The 18235-nt window shown below is 38.4% G+C and overlaps 2 protein-coding genes across 4 annotated transcripts in view; one reads left to right on the forward strand and one right to left on the reverse strand.

Annotated features, from left to right (window-relative positions):
- The window catches only part of NCALD (neurocalcin delta), a 64691-nt gene extending 55717 nt beyond the window's left edge, over nt 1-8974 (forward strand). For all 3 annotated transcript variants that reach the window (XM_088149072.1, XM_007431053.4, XM_088149073.1), the window contains one exon: nt 184-8974. In XM_088149072.1, coding sequence (XP_088005198.1) covers nt 184-281 — 98 coding nt within the window. In that variant the 3' untranslated portion in view covers nt 282-8974. The remainder of the gene's footprint in view (nt 1-183) is intronic.
- A 142-nt stretch (nt 8975-9116) lies between these two features.
- Nucleotides 9117-18235, reverse strand: part of GRHL2 (grainyhead like transcription factor 2) — an 86383-nt gene continuing 77264 nt past the window's right edge. The window contains exon 16 of the mRNA XM_007431054.4: nt 9117-17039. Coding sequence (XP_007431116.1) covers nt 16925-17039 — 115 coding nt within the window. The 3' untranslated portion in view covers nt 9117-16924. The remainder of the gene's footprint in view (nt 17040-18235) is intronic.

Consider the following 18235-nt stretch of genomic DNA (forward strand, 5'->3'; position numbering starts at 1 on the left):
GTGTTGTATGAATTGGACTGCCATGTTAAACTGTAATATCGTTTGTTTTGAATTAGCATGTTGGGAGAACAAAGTATTTTTAATCATGACTTATGGCTTAGCATGTTGTGTGAACCTAATTACAAGTAGTGATAATTCATATCTATTTTAAAACCCAAACCAGCATCTCTGTTTATTTTCTAGGAAAACTTTCTCTGGAAGAGTTTATTCGAGGAGCCAAAAGCGACCCTTCTATTGTCCGTCTCCTTCAATGTGATCCCAGCAGTGCTGGACAGTTTTAAAGCTGATGTTTGTATTTACTTTGTGTCTTTCTGGTTTCTGTTTCTTTTGTCTCATATATCTCTTTGCCAGAACAACATTCATGGGTGGTGTTGCCTCTTTAAGGCTAACTATGCCTTCTTTTGTGGCATTATCTGCTTTCCTCATGGCCAACCATGAAGATGTTGTGCTTACACTCTCTCTAAAACACATCCTGGATTACAGAGAGTGCAATTGTCACAACAGTGTCATTTTTCAAATTGTAATTATGTGGCCTGTGTCCCGCTGAGTATGAACAGGACTTACTTCCTAATAGGATTAATGCCTTAAGTTTTGTCTTGTTTGCCAATTCCAAGCTTAAAAAAGGAAGAGTTCTGAACTTGGTTCCAAAACTCTGTAGGGTCTGAGGCACACGTGGAGCAAGGCCCAAGTCAGCTAATAACTGCCATATTCCTTTCAATATTGGGGAATGTTAAAGAACTTTTTTTGTCATTCTGATGAATGAAGAGGACTCTGATCATGGGGGGCTTGATGTGTATGCCAGAGAGAGGATGCTAATGTTTGCATCAGATCTAGGGTTAAGACACTTTATATACAAATTTCTGTTACCACGTTATGTTAGACATAGGCAGTATTCTTCACTGGACATTTTCCTTAGAATGTATTAGAAAAGTACCTTAGGCTAGGACTTAGAGTTAAAGTCATAGCTGCTAGAAATACGTGGAGAGCCAGTTTGGTCTAGTGGCTAAAGTGCTGGATTAGAAGCTGGGATGCTTTGAGCTCTAGTCTTGCATTAGGCATGGTAGCCAGCTGGGTGCTCTGGACCAGTCACTCTCACATCTAGAAAGAAGGTACTGGCAAGCTATTTCTGAAAATTTTGCCAAGACTTATCCCTGTAGTCATCAGGAATCAGAGTTGATTCAATGGACCATAACATCAACAGAAGTAGTACTACTGGTACTGAAAAAATAAATGCAAATCTTAATTTCCAATACAGAAGCCAAAATGGTAAATTAAATATGTGGATTGATCCTAAGAAATCCTTAGCAATCAGTATATGGAGGTTTGAAATTCCTTTTTTAAGTGATAGAGAATCCAATCTTCCAGTCTAAATGATGCAACAAAGGGACCAATGGCACCATGGAGCCAAATTTAAGTAATACACAATGAATTTTTTGTCTGCAAAGGTGTGAGTTATAATAGAATTAATGATAAGGAATAGTTAACACTAACCTATGTTGCCATGGCACTTCTCCACCCTTCAGAGATGCCATAACTTTAGTAAAATTATAGAAAATAATTGGCTTGTTTAACTGGTTTCTTTTCAAATCATATAAATATTTCAGCTTTTTTTAAAACCAGATTCTGCAAATGTCCTTTCCTTATTTGGAGAAAGGGCAGAGGAGAATGCCAAACAGGCATTGTTATCTTGATTATCAATTAACATCTTGGATCAGGAAGGATAATTGTGCAAGTTGAGAACTGAGCTGAGGAAAACTGAGCTAAATGTGTGGAAAAATGCATGTTGTGATGGTGAAGGAGAATGAAGGCATTTCTTATCTGGAAGGCCACTTACCTTGAAGAGAATTTCAGGGAAATGAGAGGACTTGGTAATAGAATGATAGAAAACTTGTATGTTATAGAGTCTTATTTTGTTTGTATTAAGTTGAGGAGAATCAGTGGTTCCAATATTTTCTAAGTATGTAACTTTACCAGTTTAGATTTGTAGAGGAGGAATCAGCAGACAGGAAAGACATGGTTATACATAATCTTTTTCCTCTTCCACTGCCACGCCAAAGCCATTTCCCCCTTCAGCTCCAGTCTTGAAGCGTGGCTTTCAGAAAAACAATAGAAATGGGAAACAGGGCATTGTTCCAGGGAAGAATTAGAAATCTGGAAGTATATGCAAAAAGAGAATCAGCTGACAGGGAGGACATCCATATATTTAACTATTTATGCACCAGCCAAGTTTTCAGGTATCTTGCCAAGGCAGTTTCCTCCTTCATCAATGGTTTTGGAGTCTCACTAGCATAAAAATAGCAGAAAGGGAAGAGAAACAATTGTAATAGAGAACTGGAAAGGGTTAAACACCCTTTTCAATCCAACCTGTTCCTCCATTGAGATCCTATTTCTTATATAAGCAAATACTAGCATTTGCTTGGTAACATGTAGTTTTGCCCTGGTTAGAATGGAAAGGGGTATGAGGAAATGATACAGTTTAAGCACTTGGCAGCAAAGGAAGAAGTTGATGTGAATGCATTTCAAATTCTGGACGGAGGGGAGTTCTCCCAAGGTAGATTCTTCACCCTTTTTTTTCATACCACAGAAGTAACTTGGTCAACAGCCCGTGTTTCTTCCAAATTCTAGTCATCAAGCTCATTATGTGGTGGCATTTCAGCTGCACCTCAAAAGTAGCTGTGTAAATCAGTGTTGAAATGAGCAACGCTAATTTGTTGTAGTGCATCAGTTTCATATTGTTTTGTTTTATTTTTTTAAGGAGCAGGAACAAAGGAACCCTGTTAATATTGTTTCAGGTATAAAGTGTAGGATTCATGTAGGTCTTAATTAAAACACTGACAGGATACCATTTGTGATACATTTATAAATATAACCACATGCATACACACACACTTAGTGGAAAGATATGTAATGTTTTGTATTTTTTATCCAAAGGTAACTATTTTATTTATAGTTATCTTCTCCTCTATCTTCTTGAAATTCCTTCTACAAATCTTTAGCTATGTTGAAGATAAAGGGATGGGCACAATGGAGTTTATAAACATTTTGAAACCCCCCTCAAAGCAGCAGTCCGGTTGCATCATTTGTCAGGCAGCAGCTTCCGCACAGAGCTAGGGAATAAACTGGTTAATGGAGCTGTTTGGGCCTTGAAGTGCACCAAGATCTCTTGCTCTGACATGTAAGAGAGGAACTCCAGATGAAAGGGAATTCGTTAATGGCAGAGTTAAGTGGGAAGGGAGGCAGGGTGTGTGTAAGTAACGATAGTTCCTTCCTACCTGGACTGTTAAATTTGTTTCAGTAAGGAATCCCCAAACAATGCTTGTGAAAAAGACAACATTTCAACTATGGTGTTGGTTATGAGATGATTAGCATTACTATTATGTAAGAGGATTACCTTTTAAGTTTTTATTTGTGTTTTGCTAACATATTTTGTAAATTCCACCAAAAAAGGAAATTGGACAAATCATCTCCTGAGTATTTCACTCAGGATTGGGCTGACTTTTTATATTTGCGGCCTTGCTTTAAAAAAAAAAGTGCTACTTTTTTGGCCTCAGAGACCATAAGAGATGTAGCAGTATGGCCCTGGAGGAATCAGAGTTGAAATTTGTTAGCAGTTTTGGCTTTTATTAGGTTTTTGAAGGTTGCATAAAAGAGGAATATAAGTTTATCCCAAAAGCTAAGCTTCTGAATTTTAGTGTGTGGCCACTAAAATTGGATTTACTGTAAAAAAAAAAGGGGGGGGATGGAGTGAGAAATTACATGTGAACTGTTAGTTGTGGATTTACAGAGCTGAGGATTAATTTATTAATTCCATGTCCAAGCATTGCAATCAAGAATAACACTTGCTTTGTTATTGCTTGTGCTGTTATGAGGCAGTGGGTTATTTTTCTTCTAAAAAATAAAAAGGCAGAGCCCAGCAACATTTTTGATTTTTAAGAGCATTGGGCACTTAAACAGACGAACAAATTTATATCTGGATATTCAAATACTGGACATAATGTTGGCAAGATAAAACTGTGTACAAAACAGGCAGTAAAATGGTTCTCATTTTCACCAATTCACTTGGCTAGTTGGTATTGTAGGCTGGCTGTGTTAAGAGTTAGGATGGAACTTAACCATTCTTTAATAATGGAATTCACAACCCCTTTTATCATCGTGCTAGTAATTTTAAAGCATTTCTGACTGAATTTCTAAAGGATTTTGCTTTACGAAGAAGTGGGTGTTTATAAAGTTGCTTAACAGTAATTTAAATCATTTGTTTCAACTAGCTGATTTCAACATAAAAAAGTAAATCTCCTAAAAGTCTAGTTGGGGTCATGCAAGGCTATGGTCACAATTCATTCTTTCTAAAAAGCAGCCAGATGTGTCTTGGTTTTTTTTTTTAAATACTGCCTTTTGTTTAAGCAGCTGTGCTCACCCATTTGCTTGGATGCTTGGCAAATCTTTTGGCCCAGAGCCTTGTTTCCTGATTTAGGGACACAGTGTGTGGTTTCCTCTCTGATTATTTAAATATGAAGAACAGAATAAATTTTTATATTAATGGTTGGAAGCAGAAACCATTCGGATGCCAATACAGAAGTCTTAAGAACAGCTCTAAGGAACAGGAGTAAGGATAGATTTTTACTTGTATATCGACGTTTCCTAGCCCCATCCAAATGGGCTGTTCTGGAAATAGAAGGGTTCCTTTGTTTATGGAACAAGCAGGAATCTAGGAGAATACTCTCCTCCCTCTACCGAGGAAGAGTAGGAAATTTCCACCAGTAATGTTTTCTTCTCCTCTGCAGTTCTCTCCATGTTCCCCAGAGTCCCCAACTCACAGATTTTGCGGAGAAAGAAAATAGTCCACGTTCCCTACTTCCCCTGGATCTAGTCAATCAGCAGTTGTGTTCACTTTGTGTGTGATATTGGTTGTTCTTGCATTATTTTTAAAAAAATTAATAGTGGGTACAAGGGACATTGAGGTAAATCAAGAGAGTAGGGTAGGCAAGGACTTTCCCCTCCAATATAGTTCTGAGCAGAATTAGCCCCTCCATTGTGAAGAACACATGGGGGTGGGCTTAATGCCGATCAAATTAACATAAAGTTTGCAGATCTCCAGCTTGTGTGCCAGTTGTGCCCGTTCCTGGATGGGAGGCCCTGCTCTTGCCCACTCATAGCTTACATACCTCCCAGCTGGACTAGTGGAATGCATTCTATGTGGGGCTGGCTTTGAAGATCACCCAGAAACTGCAGTTGATCCAGAATGCAGCAGTGCAGGAAGCTATGGCCACACCACAGTATGCCTGTGTAACACTACTACTTTGTGAAGTGCACTGGCTATCAGTAAACTTCCAGGTGCAATTCAAGGTGCAGGTTAAGCCCTTCTTGGCATAGAATGAGGTTATTTGCAGGACTACTTGTCTCCAAACATTTCTGCCCAGCCAATATGCTCTAGAAGGATGCACATGCTCCTGGTCCCTTCCCTGAAGCAACGTCATCTGTTGGGACCTAAGAGCATGTATCCTCTGTCACGACGCTTACCCTTTGGAACAGTCTCTCCCCCCAGATGCGATTGGTCCTAACCCTGTTAGCCTTTAGGAAGGCTTGAAAAACTTGGCTAAGATGATAGATGAGCCCATCTTTGGGAAGCAGAGTGTGCTTTTGATGGTACACTATTGTATGTCAGTATCAGTTTTGTTCTTGATGGTTTTAATTGTAATTTGGTTTTATTGATGTATACTGCCTGTAGTTGCAATCACATGAGTTGGGCAGTGAGATAAATCTAACAAACAAACAAACACACTTCCATAAAAAGAGAAGCAGTTTTGCTAATAAATTCATTTAATAATAATTAAAATGCCTTTTAGAGTTATTCAGATGGTTGTGATATAGTCAGACAAGGCAGTAAATGCAATGGAAATCCTGTCTCCAGGAATCCCGTAGGCAACATCCCTGCATTATACAACTCTATACTATCCTTTGCAGCTGTTGGATTATACTCTTGTTGCAAATCTACATTTTCAGATGAGGAGGCACCTTAACAAAATATCTAGTGGTAAAGTCAAAGTTAAAGTACTTTATTTTGGTAATTGACTGTATTTGAATGACATAAATATCTATTGGTATAATCATCATATATTACTGTTGGTTTGGGAGACACACTCTAATTTTATACACAGCTGTGTGAAGTAGGGGTTAAAGAGTTGGACTAGCACCAGGTTCAAGTCCACCTTCAGCCATGGAAGTCACAAGGTGACTCTCAGTCCTTCCTCCTTCACAGGGTTCTTGTTGGAAAAAATAGGAGGATGTGATATGTACACCATCTTGAGCTCCTGAAGGAATGGCAGGCTTATCAGTCAGTCAGTCAGTCAGTCAGTCAGTCAGTCAGTCAGTCAGTCAGTCAGTCAGTCAGTCAATGCTGTGGAAACAGTATAAAGGAACATTTCCCAACCTGGTGCCCTCTATATTGGAGTTCAACTTCCAGAGTTCTCAGCTGCTTGGTCCAGCATATCAGATGGCAGTAGATTGGAGAGACCTGAAGTAGAATATGTTGTGGTCTGCTATTGACAAATGAATATTAATAGTAGGTATTATTAAAAGACACAAGTAAAAGATATGTTAGGAGAAAAGCATATTTGTATCTATGGTTACTTTCTGTCAATTATTCATAATGAAGAATCCTGACAAAAAGCCCTTTCAGATTGAAAATTTGGGTGCTCAGATTTGCATTGTCCCAATAAAAGGATACAAGTAAGAGTCCAGTGGAAGCATGGATGTCCATAGGGGTGGGGTGGGGGGTGGGGGGATAAAATTGTTTAGTGGAAATCTTGTCCTGACCCATGTAACATGTGCCCCTGATGCAGGTAAAAAGGATCAGGACTTCCATCACACTGTTGTGGCCACCATCTTAACATCCCCCCTTGTGGACATCTCTGAATGGGAAAAAGTTGTGATCAAGCATAGGATGCAGACTTTTCTATAACGTAGCTTGCATGTTTTATCATAAATCAACAGACAGCAGCTGTGTCATAGAAATAAACCATGAGGGTGGAGAGAAGTCTCCTATTTCTAGAGACCAATATCAAGTTGTCTTTGTGACCCAAAACTCAGCCTTAGCTGCCATATAAACAGTGATGTGCATTATTGTCAGTCCATAGCTATCCATGCTCTGACAACTTGCTGCAGTGCTGGCAAACCTGAGGGAGTACAAAGGCATTTTTTTTTTATTCTCGTTGAAGAGCTGATTTAGCAAGAATAAGCAATTCATGCCAAATCTTGAGATATTTTCACACATGCGCATTATGCACATATGCAAGCACACAACCGAAGACATTTCAGGGTTTTTTTTTAATACATGTTGCTTTATTTTAGGCCTTTGTAGATAAATATTAAATCCAGAACAACTTCCATTTGTTTTTGTAGGATTTTGACTGCAGCCTTTTGGAATTGCTGATATAAAGCTTGGGGTAGGGTTGCTTTAATTTCCAGTATTACTGCATATTTTGGAGCTCCACTCTATTCTCAATTATTTTAGGATAGTGCATGCAATCTTAGAACTGAATAAAGGTTCAAGAACCAATTTAGGACATAATAAATGCTGCTTTGCAGGCTACAGAATTTCCATGGCTGTAAAGATACAAATGGGCTGACCCTAGTTTAGAGAAAGCTGGTCACGGTTGAGTTGCACTGACCTCAGTGATACAAATCAGTCACAATCAACGTGAGTCTCCCTGATTTCAGGAGGATGTGAGTACAGTTAACCTGCCTTGGATGACCTCAGATCTGAGGGTATGTTACAAATCGGCCATTCTTCTACGTGTGCAGTGCAAATCAACCCTGCGTCTGTTTGCTCATCATTATCCAAACTGTGTCGCATGCTTCCTGATCAAGTTAAGGAATCCATCCATAAAAGTGGCTTCTGTGGGTGTTACCTCCTTTAAGGGATCAGGTGAAAAAGTATATATTGTTTTTAAATGTTCAGCATGGTTAAAGCATATCTGTAGAACATAACCCACTTATTTCAGTTGAGGAGTAGAACAGATTCGATGGATGATAATATAATTTATGTGTTCCAGAGCATGGCCTTTATGGTTTCCTTTTCTACGCTTTTTGCTAGAATGTTTCTAGAGTTTCTCAGTGTAAAAGGGATACATTTTTCCCACACTGAAAAATGCATCTGTACTTCTGTATTTACTGTTCAGAAAACGACTTTAACTGTACTGACTAGTTTCCTATTGGGTGAGCTCTTCCATCCACCATTCACATGATATGCAAAATCTGTGAAAGTCTTAACAGTGTGATTTGCATTTTTAAGGCAGTACTGATGTGTGATCCTAGTGTGTGTTGCTAGTGGCCATGTTGTTGTAAAATGTAAGGGAAAAAAGCTACTTAAATCTGAATTCTTAATGTTTGGCTTATTAAAAGTATTGAGACTTGCATGTTAATTAAACTGATTATTCCTTCCTACCCCATTGCTAGTTGCACAACGATGCAATTGTTTTTATTTGTACAGGGAACTTGCATTCCACATTTGTCCATTTGTTCGTTTTAAAATTGGGACTTGTTATTATGATCTGTCTAAAAAGTCTATTTTTCTGTAATTATCTCAGAGTCTGGTTCTTCCTTTTCCTTCCTTCCTTCCTCCCTCCCTCCCTCCCTCCCTCCCTCCCTCTTTCTCTCTCTCTCTCTCTCTCCTCTTTTAAACCACACTTGCTCTTTGCTGCTTAATGATTATTGCTCTTTTCATAGAAAAAATGATCCTGAAAAATTGACATTTTTGTAAGTTCCTATCCACATAGTGTGTATTATCTTTCCCCATCCTGCCCTGGAAATATGTTGGACTGCAACCTTCAGAACTCTCAGCCAGCATGCTAGCGATCTTGCTGCTGGAAATCTTGGAAACTGAATTCCAAAACATCTTGAGGGGGAACCAATTTGGAGAATGGCTGATGTATGGTTTTATGTTAAACTGACACATTAAAGTTATTATATTGAGTTATTTTTTTTTATCACCTCAATTTCACGCGTTGATGAATTAGTGATTATCAAGACAGATTTAAACATGCTTAACCTTGTTTCATTGAACCCGATGGTTCCTAAACCAGTTTAATTCTTTTTTCCTTAAGTGCTCAGATTTGATACAAGAATCAAAATTAGAAATGTTTCAGTCCATTGAGATTAATTCATGCACACACATACTGACCAGGTTGGAAGTTTGGATATTAACTATTGGTGTGGGGCAGGCTTTTTCATTATGATTGGTTTTGCAGTGGAATGGAACCCACATGTTTTTTATTATATACTGCGCTGCAGTATGGCATATACAGATGCTTTAACAGCAGCATTGTTGGCTGGTTTAAAAAAGAGAGAGAGAGACAGAATCAGAGAGAGATGAACCTGTGATCATGTAGTTTTACAGTGCCAAACACATGAACAGTATTGTTTGAAGAAAAGTAAGATTTTTTTACTGTATTACTGCTGAACAGATATTGTTTTTAAATGTTCAATTTTAAATAATTTTGTATTGTATACCATTTTGTGACATGGTACTTTTTCATACTGGAATAATTGATTGCACCTGATTATAATTGTATTTTTTCCTTTTACGAATACATGACCTTAACCCAGTATTTTTGAAAGGTATGCAGATACCATGTCTGTCATGATGCCCCTAAATTTTGTTCCCTTCCGACTATTCAGTGCTATTAGGCTTTCTAGGAAATTCAGTTCCATCTTTCCTGAGGGAAACCAAATCATTTTCAGGAGGCCCCAGCATGATGTCAAAGGATTCTGAATATTCCAGCTGTCATATAGCCCAGAGCTGTCCAGGGAGTCAGAAAAGTTAAAATGGCACTGGTCTCTTGGATAAATGCAGTATTCATGTTTTTTCACACCAAAAGGTATGGAAGCCCTACCACGTGTTCTTTACTTTACCAGAAAGAAATGTTCAGTCATTTCAGACATAGATATAAACTTCTTGTAAAAATGGAAGTTGGAAGAAAAAGACCAGTGATGGCACAAGGACTTGCTTTTCAGTGGTGTAGAGGAAGATTTTATGTTTTTTGCTGCATCCATGAACATGCCAAAGGCTGATTGTCGGTTGCCACATTTTGGCTGAAGAGTTGGCTGCTGCAGTCCTACAGCACTGAGTTGGAGTACCAAACATGACTAAAGAAATGTGGCAGTTAAGTGGCCAAATAATAGCAGACAATAAGAAAATCAAGTCCTGCCGCAGCAACTATAGTTAAAGCCCCACCTGCTATTCCATCATGGCCCTGGGCCCCAGATGAATGCCTTTGGAATCACATCTCGCTGTTAATAAGGACATGTGACACATGGAAGGTGGTGGCTGTGAGCCCCACATGGAGTGTAAGCCCCTGGGGCTGGGTTTGCACTACTGGTTAAACCTGTGGTTGGCTAGTTTATCACTCAGTGACTGGGTTCACACAATACACTAGACTAGGCTAAAATAACGTCGGAGTCCCAGCTGTTATTTCATGCGAATCAAGCTATAATATGGTTTATTTGTTCAGATGTAGCATGTTCTGCAAAGATGAGCATTGTGTACAGGTAGTTCTCGTTTAGTGACCACAATTGGGACCGGCAACTCGGTCACTAAACAAAGTGGTTGCTAAGTGAAACATGATTTCACAATCTTATTTCAGCTTTCCTTTGCTTTACAGACCTGTGGAGGTTGTAAATGTGAGGATTGGTCACAAAGTTACTTTTTCATCACCGTCATAACAGTGAATGGTCACTAAACAGGGACTACCTGAATGGTTAAACTAGATTAGGTGTATTGTTCTGTGTGAATCCAGCCATAATATGGCCCAAGCGGTTTATATATAATTCAGTGTGTGCTTTTGAGGGCATGTAAGTAAATACCCAGAGATGACTTCCATCTGTGGAAAAAAATCAACAAAGATGGTTATACCTTAAGAACATTTATTTCTTTCCTTTTTAAAAATGTACAAAAAATATAAACCTGTATTATTTATATGTTTATAGATTCCCCTCTCCCATTTACAAAACTATTGTTAGAAAACACATAAGATTTATACACAAAGCTTGCTTTCCAGAGATGGGGGCACTGCACAGAGAGTTTTTGGCACAAGCACTCTTTCATATTTGCATCATGTCAATATCTTGCAGGCGGAACTGGAATTAGGAGGAGGAAACAGCCAAGATTAGAAAAGTTAACAAACCTTATGCACTTTAAAAATTTCAGCAAGCCTGTTCCCATACAGTCTTTGCAGTGTGATGGCAGGCTGAATCCACAATTTTTCAATCACCTTGTAATTAAGAACAGGAGGAATTTTGCTAATTTGCATCTTTCATCAGGTACATTAGGTTAGAATAAAAGAAAATAAATAGGAAGAAAGATTCAAATCATAAATGAAATGCTTCTATATATGTCTTGGTCATTTCTATTTGGCATCAAATTAGGTCAACAATAACGAAAGAAAAAAAGGGAAAGCTAAATTAAGCTTCTATATACTCCTCTTTTCCCATGTAAAAGTAAAAGATGAGTTAAAAACAGGTAGACCTGACAACAATAATGATTAAATTTAATAGGATAATGAATCATAACAAGCCTTTTTCCCCTCCCAATTGGACAAGTCAAAAGTTGACATTAACTGTGTAACATTCAGTGGTGAGGTCTGTAGAACATATAATGAGAGCTTTTGATGTTTAAGGAATATATCATTCCTGTACAATCTGCAATTCTATTCAATTGCATAATATGCTAGAAAGCTTGAAGTTTAACTTCTTGAAAAATTCATTAACCCCCCCCCCCAAGCTTCTAGTCCTTACAGACTGTGGCTGTGCAGGTTTATTTAAGTATTCTCAAAACATAAATGCAAAATCTGTAAATGCTACATATTGTCCCTGTTCTAACTCCCTAACTAATGGATCCGCCAAGGTCTCAGCAAAAAAATAAATGAAATAAATCCTTTATTTCGGAAGATAATAACAGTAATCGTTTTTCACCTTCAATATTATAATCTGGTCTGCTGAAACACTTATGAGCATTTGCTCCTTGACCTAGTAAACTAGTAGGTGATCTGGTTCACACAACCTGCTAAGGTGTTGTTTAACCATCATCTTGAATAAACGACCATTGGTTGGATTTGTCTGATATAACCATCCATAAACTAGGAATGTGCATTTGAGAGACAAGTTGGGCCTTTCTATGGCATTTGTGAAGCTGCATTCCAAAAAAGCAGTAGACTGGATCAAGAGAAACTAAATTTCATTTCATTTCATTTGCATAGGTATTAATTAAATATTAAAATTTGGTACCAGCTTCTGGGAGAGCAGGAACTCTGCCCAAATGTCAGATGGACCTGGGCTTCTGAATGGACAACTCCACCATAAATAAATATGGTTTACACCAAAATAGCTGAATCTGCACAAGATGTATGGCCAAAGCCAACCCCCTTATGACTTCCAACTACTGTTGTAAGTGTAGATAGCCTACCCTGATGCAGACATCAAAACCCCAAATTCTCATCAACAGCCAAGCTGGCTAGGAACTTCTAAGAATTAACATCACATCAATTAAGCTGGAAGGCACCTAGATTAGGAAAAGATGGCTTAGGATAATGTGTGAACCAGCCTAACGTATGTGGTAGGCTGTGGGCCAAGTTTGTTTCCCCATCTTATACTGCACAACACACACAAGGTTTTCCATCTCCATTTAGAAGGACATCAGGAACAAAGGGATTCATTTGACATTTATTTCAATGAAACACTTCTATGAGCCACTAGCAGAGCTTGGTGGGGGTGGGGGTGGGGGGGCTGAACAAAATCTGAAAGAAACCCTCTAAATCAGGCATCCTCTAATGAAGGCACTCTGGCTGATTTACGGGTAAGAAAGCTGCCTATGAACAGTTAAGACATAAAGCATGCCTGTCATGCATTGTACTCTATTTTTATTTAAATTACGGTAATTATTTCTAAATTTGTATCTACTGTATGTATAAATTATCACCTGCAAATTTTGTGTAAAACCAGAGTTTATCTAGTTTGGCTGATACACGTCTGCTTTTTTCTCCAACTTATCAAGCGGTAGTGAACTGCAGTGCTGGGGGGATACAGAGGGTGCAGCAGCCTTTGGCAGTTGCCAAGTGGTGTTCAACAGGTGCAGCTGATTCCTCAGCCCATGATGATCAAAAACAAAGGAAAGCGATATTTCAATCTCACCACTGTATGTCATTTTAAAGGCAAAAAAGTCTGCTATAAAAAGGCTGTACGATTTTAATCAATCAGCCATCAAAGTTTTACACTTCTACGGATATCCAATTTAATGCAAGTATACAAGTGGGGAAAAAGCGTTGTGATTTCTTTGAAAAGGAAAAAAAAAATTGACTGAACTCGGAAATACAAGATTCTGACTTAAATAAATTAATTTACAGTTAAAGAAGCTGTTAATTATATCTCATAACCCAGGTCTAACATTTCTCCTGTGACATTTTAAACCTCAGAGACATATACAAATCCCCAAGATGCCACAAGAAAAATAAATGTCTATAGGATCAAGTGCTCTTTAAAATTTGTATCAAGCTGCTTTATATAAAAGAAACCTTTAAAACCCTTTTTCTGATTAGCAGGCCAGCCATTACCAACAGCATACTAAAAAGAACTTCTTACACCTGCTCAACTGTGCAGACGGTGAAAGGAATGTTTGGGTGAGTTGAATGGCCAGAAGATAAATAATTCCAAGGTCACATTTCATGGCTTAGGCGAATTCTGCAGAAGCTGCCACAGCCCAGAAAATAAAGGAGTGATTTAGGCATAGGATAGTACATAGTAAGAGCCAGTCTGGCGGAGTGGTTAAGGCACAAGTCTAGAACCTGGGAGACCGTGAGTTCTAGTCCTATCTTAGGCATGAAATCATTGGGGTGACCTTGGGCCAATCCCTCTCAACTGTAGGAAGGAGGCAATGGCAGACCACTTCCAAAAAACTTGCCAAGAAAATTGCAAGGACTAGCCCAGGCAGTTGCTAGGAGACAGAAAAACACACCCAAAACATAGTAGGTATGCAGTCAAATCTCTAGAAGACAATGTGCTACAAAAACATGGATACAGTACATGAAAAAGAGTTATTTTCATATATATCAGCAAACCATTGTGTTTAAAGGTTCAGAAAACTGGGAGCTATCGCCCAACGTATCTGAAGGGTTACTGTTAGGGAAGGCTTATTTGCGATGATGGGTTTCTGCCAGGGTCGTCGGCGTTTCTACCTGAAGTGGCTGCTGACCAAAACAAAGGCTTCCTGTGTGCACAGCCTCTGTTCTGCTGCTGTGCTGTTTCTCTTTCCCACTAGCCCCATCCATGGAAGTGCCATTAAAACAAAACAAAATAGATGACTAGATATTGAACGACGACAACAAAAAATTTGGTAGGCGGCATATGTACACAGACTCACATCAAGAACAGCATTATGTACATTTTTTGTATTTACATTCTAGTGGGAGCTATCAGGAACACTAGTCAGTTTTACTAAATGAAAAAAAATAATAATATGAAAACGCCATTCATACAAGACATTTCTTCCACTCTTGCCAAAACCTCTTTGGAGATGTATTGACAAAAAATCCTGCAACAGGTTGAATGAGTTGGAAGGGGAAATGAATGAAGGTGAAGGCGCCTCACTCAGGCGATTGGATCCAGCTGGCATGCAGTTCTTTGGATTAATTCCATTAAAGGGGAAAAAAACCCCCTCTTCATGCATATCGTAGAATATCCTCAATAAATATGCAGTTCACAAAATGCATTTCGATATGAATTGCAATGCCAAAAACTCTATCAAAACTCAAGTTGTATATATATACATATATATACACCATGCACAGGATAGAGATGAGCACAGGATAGAGATCAATTTCATTTCTTTTTCAGTCCCTAATTCTTGTGAATCGCAAGTTAATTCTCAGATGCTCATTTCTGCAAATTTCTCAGGTTTGGTTTGTTGCACTTATGGCTTCTATGAAGACTGCACTAACATTTGATGTATATTCTGGGGCACATCTCTTCGTGTCCATGCTCTTACAAATAAGTCTCCTAATATAATGCATTTTTGTATAGCATTTCATGAATAAATGCATTCTACACATCTATGAACCACAAGATTCAGAAAAGTGAATTTTAATCAGTAACTAAATTTCAGTTTGGGTCAAACACAAACCAAATGAATTCATTTCTAGCCCAAATCATGAGTATGATTTGATATTGTTAAGAAGAAAAAGAAGAAAAAGCAGCAGGACTTGTGCAGTATTTACAAACGTAAGTCCGACCCTTTTTTATGGAAAGACGTTATAAAGTAACAATCTTCAAATCTATGGAAAGCTACTGGGCATAGCTGTTCTCTATTGCTCCTGAAGAAAGGATGAGAACATTTTGGGAAAGCAGATTTCAACTGAGCATTAAGAGATGTTTTGAAAGCATGGTGTGAACATGGAACAAGCTGCTGCAGTAGATTATGGATTCTCCTCTGCTAGAGATCCCTCTAGGGGATGTTTAGACCCATTACTTGCATCCTCCACTGTATATCTTGGCATGTTCAGGGGGCTGGACTTCACTAGATGATTCCAAATCTTCCTTCAAACTTTACAGTTCTATTGTTTTATGAGCATATGACTTCCCTAAAATGGAAGGAAAAAATAAAATATCTTGCTAAACTCAGATTTGGCTTCACATTGCCAGAAACTTCAAAGCAGAGGTAACTTGAGTGGAAGAATAACATTTCTTTAGAAAAGCTTGGGTCAAAATGGGAAGCAGCCATTGGTGGGAATGACACAGAAATGCCTCATTTATGATTCCCTGCATGACGCCCAGCAAAAATTTAAGTTCTGTTCAGCAAGGATGCATTGGACAGAACATAAAAATCGAAGGGTACATATAAAGGAAAAATACTTCAGGAACTGAAAGACTGCAGCATAATTGGATAAATCTGACTCTAGAAAGCTGGTGCACTCCAAATGTTTTGGACTAAAACTGCCTTCAGTTGTACTCTGTATGGTTAAATGTCTGGCTTAACAGGAGTTCTAGTCTAACAGTAAGAAAAAGCATCTCATTGGAAGGCCTGACAGGCTGGTATATCAGGGAAAGAATAATCTTAGTTGTGATAATAAGGAATTTTAACTTTCTAATGTGCTCCTGGACAAGCCTTGAACAAAAGGTATCAAAAACCCTGAAGAACGAACAGCTGGTGAGAGATCCTTTCTCCTTGGCCAAGGGCTCTGCCAACTTCTAATCCAGACACAGAATAGAGTGGCAGTAAACACATTCACACAGATAGGAAAAATATATTATTACATATTATAAACAATATATACAGAAGGTAAAATGGATGGTGTTTTACTTACAAAGTACATGCCATCTAAGAGTCTTAAAGCCCTCAGTTGACCTGTGCAGGGAAGCACTTGGAGGGAAATGGCTAAGCTACATGATACTCAGCACTAGGTAGAAGTTTTATATACAGTAGGTGTGCAAACACCACCAGGCACTTTGCCCATTGTTAGCTCTCATCAGACTTTCTAGCAATTCATTTAGAGGGTGCAATTTCAGTAATTAAGTCCCAGTGGAACTGACATAATTCTTCAACTTATTATTTTCCTTGTATTAACTATTTTTGTTTTTATTTAAAGTCTCTGTTTCACCCTTGCAACATCAAGATTGTGAAGTCTAGGGTCCACTGATTATTTACATATTGCAGAGTGAGGAGCAATAAATAAGGAACTTTATGAAGGTATGTTCTTTTGAACAGACTGGTCAGTAATTGCCAAACTGGTTTCCAGTGGCAAAAAAATGAAGTGTGGTTGTTTCCAACTTAGGTTTGTAACAACCTTTCTTCTCAGCAACAGTGAAATCAGGGGGGTTGATTATTTTTTTTTCCCTTCCTTGGTAAAATGGTGTGACTTCACAAGGTCTATGCTGGTCTAGACTAGATTTCCGTCAACGTGACCTTGAAGCCCTCCATTATGTTCTCCATGTTTAGGATGAAAGTGTCTTCATTGGAATAATGTTCAATGATGTTATCATCCATGTTTACCAAGATCCTGAAATAGGAAAGAGATATATTGGTGAAGTTCAGATAATGGCTAATTTGTACAAGATACAGTTTCTTTCATTTTGATTTAGCTTATTGTATGAACCTAGCCATTGTGATTAGCATGTTGTCTGAACACAGCCAATTCTAGATTATTCAATAAATCATGGTGGTACAAACAATAGCTTGATGGGATGTGGGAATCTAGTCAATAAGGGGATAAATTTAGATTGACTGTTCAGCTACTGTGTACAAGGAGAATCTTATTTTATGTTGACCATTTGTATGAGTGCCTTGACAAAACCCACAGGGAAGCTCATTATCTTCTAATTGTCCAACTCCAAGTTGCCTCATAAAATATTTTGTGATTCTTTGTCCTGTGTAAATATGCATATGCTTCTATCATTAATGATCCAAATTCATATGAATTCTCCAGTTAGGTCCATGCTAGGGGAATCCTACTTAAATCTCCTATGCAATGTCTTACATTATTTCATTGCATTTTTTTTACACATACAGCCTAAATATTTTTACAGAATAGTTCCTATGCACCATAGCAGGAAAGGGGAAAACACAAATTCCAGATGCTACTGGATTACAACTTTCATAATCCTCAATTTTCATCTTTAGTGGCTGAAATTATGTGCCAACATGTCCAGGGCCAACATTTTAGGAAGGCTGGGTTAAAGCATTGTAGGTTGTAGTATTGATAAAAACAATACCTAGTCCCAAGCTACTTGGGTCAAAGTCCAAAGCCAAATTGGGAAGTCCCAAGAGCACTGTTAGCAACAAATAGGGGAACTGAGGACCCATCAAATAAGTATGTGTGTACTTTTCTACTGTGGCTTCCCAGGTGACCCAAGTGGTAGGGGAAGAAATGTTGTTGCTATAGCTTCCATGCTGAAGATACCTTCCCAAGCTGCTGGCTTCCAAGAACCACCTCCACTAATGTGCTGCTCTCCAGAAGAACTGGACTACAATTCACACTATTCTCAGCATCTCCATGCTGTCCAATAATGAGACACATAGTTCAACACATCTGAAGAGCATCAAGTTAAGAAATGCTACAGCAGAACCACCCAGTTTAATTAGAGGCCAGTGGCTGATTTGACATCTGCTGCAATCCTTGTGTGAACCTGTAGCTGGAAATTTGTCTTGCAGTGTGAGCACACATCAGAGCATGAAAGATTTAGAAGCTGAGCTGTG

This window comes from Python bivittatus, unplaced genomic scaffold (assembly GCF_059951505.1).
Source record: "Python bivittatus isolate LINGU-HERP-01145 unplaced genomic scaffold, Pbiv_v1 ctg000590_np1212, whole genome shotgun sequence".
Classification (NCBI taxonomy): domain Eukaryota; kingdom Metazoa; phylum Chordata; class Lepidosauria; order Squamata; family Pythonidae; genus Python; species Python bivittatus.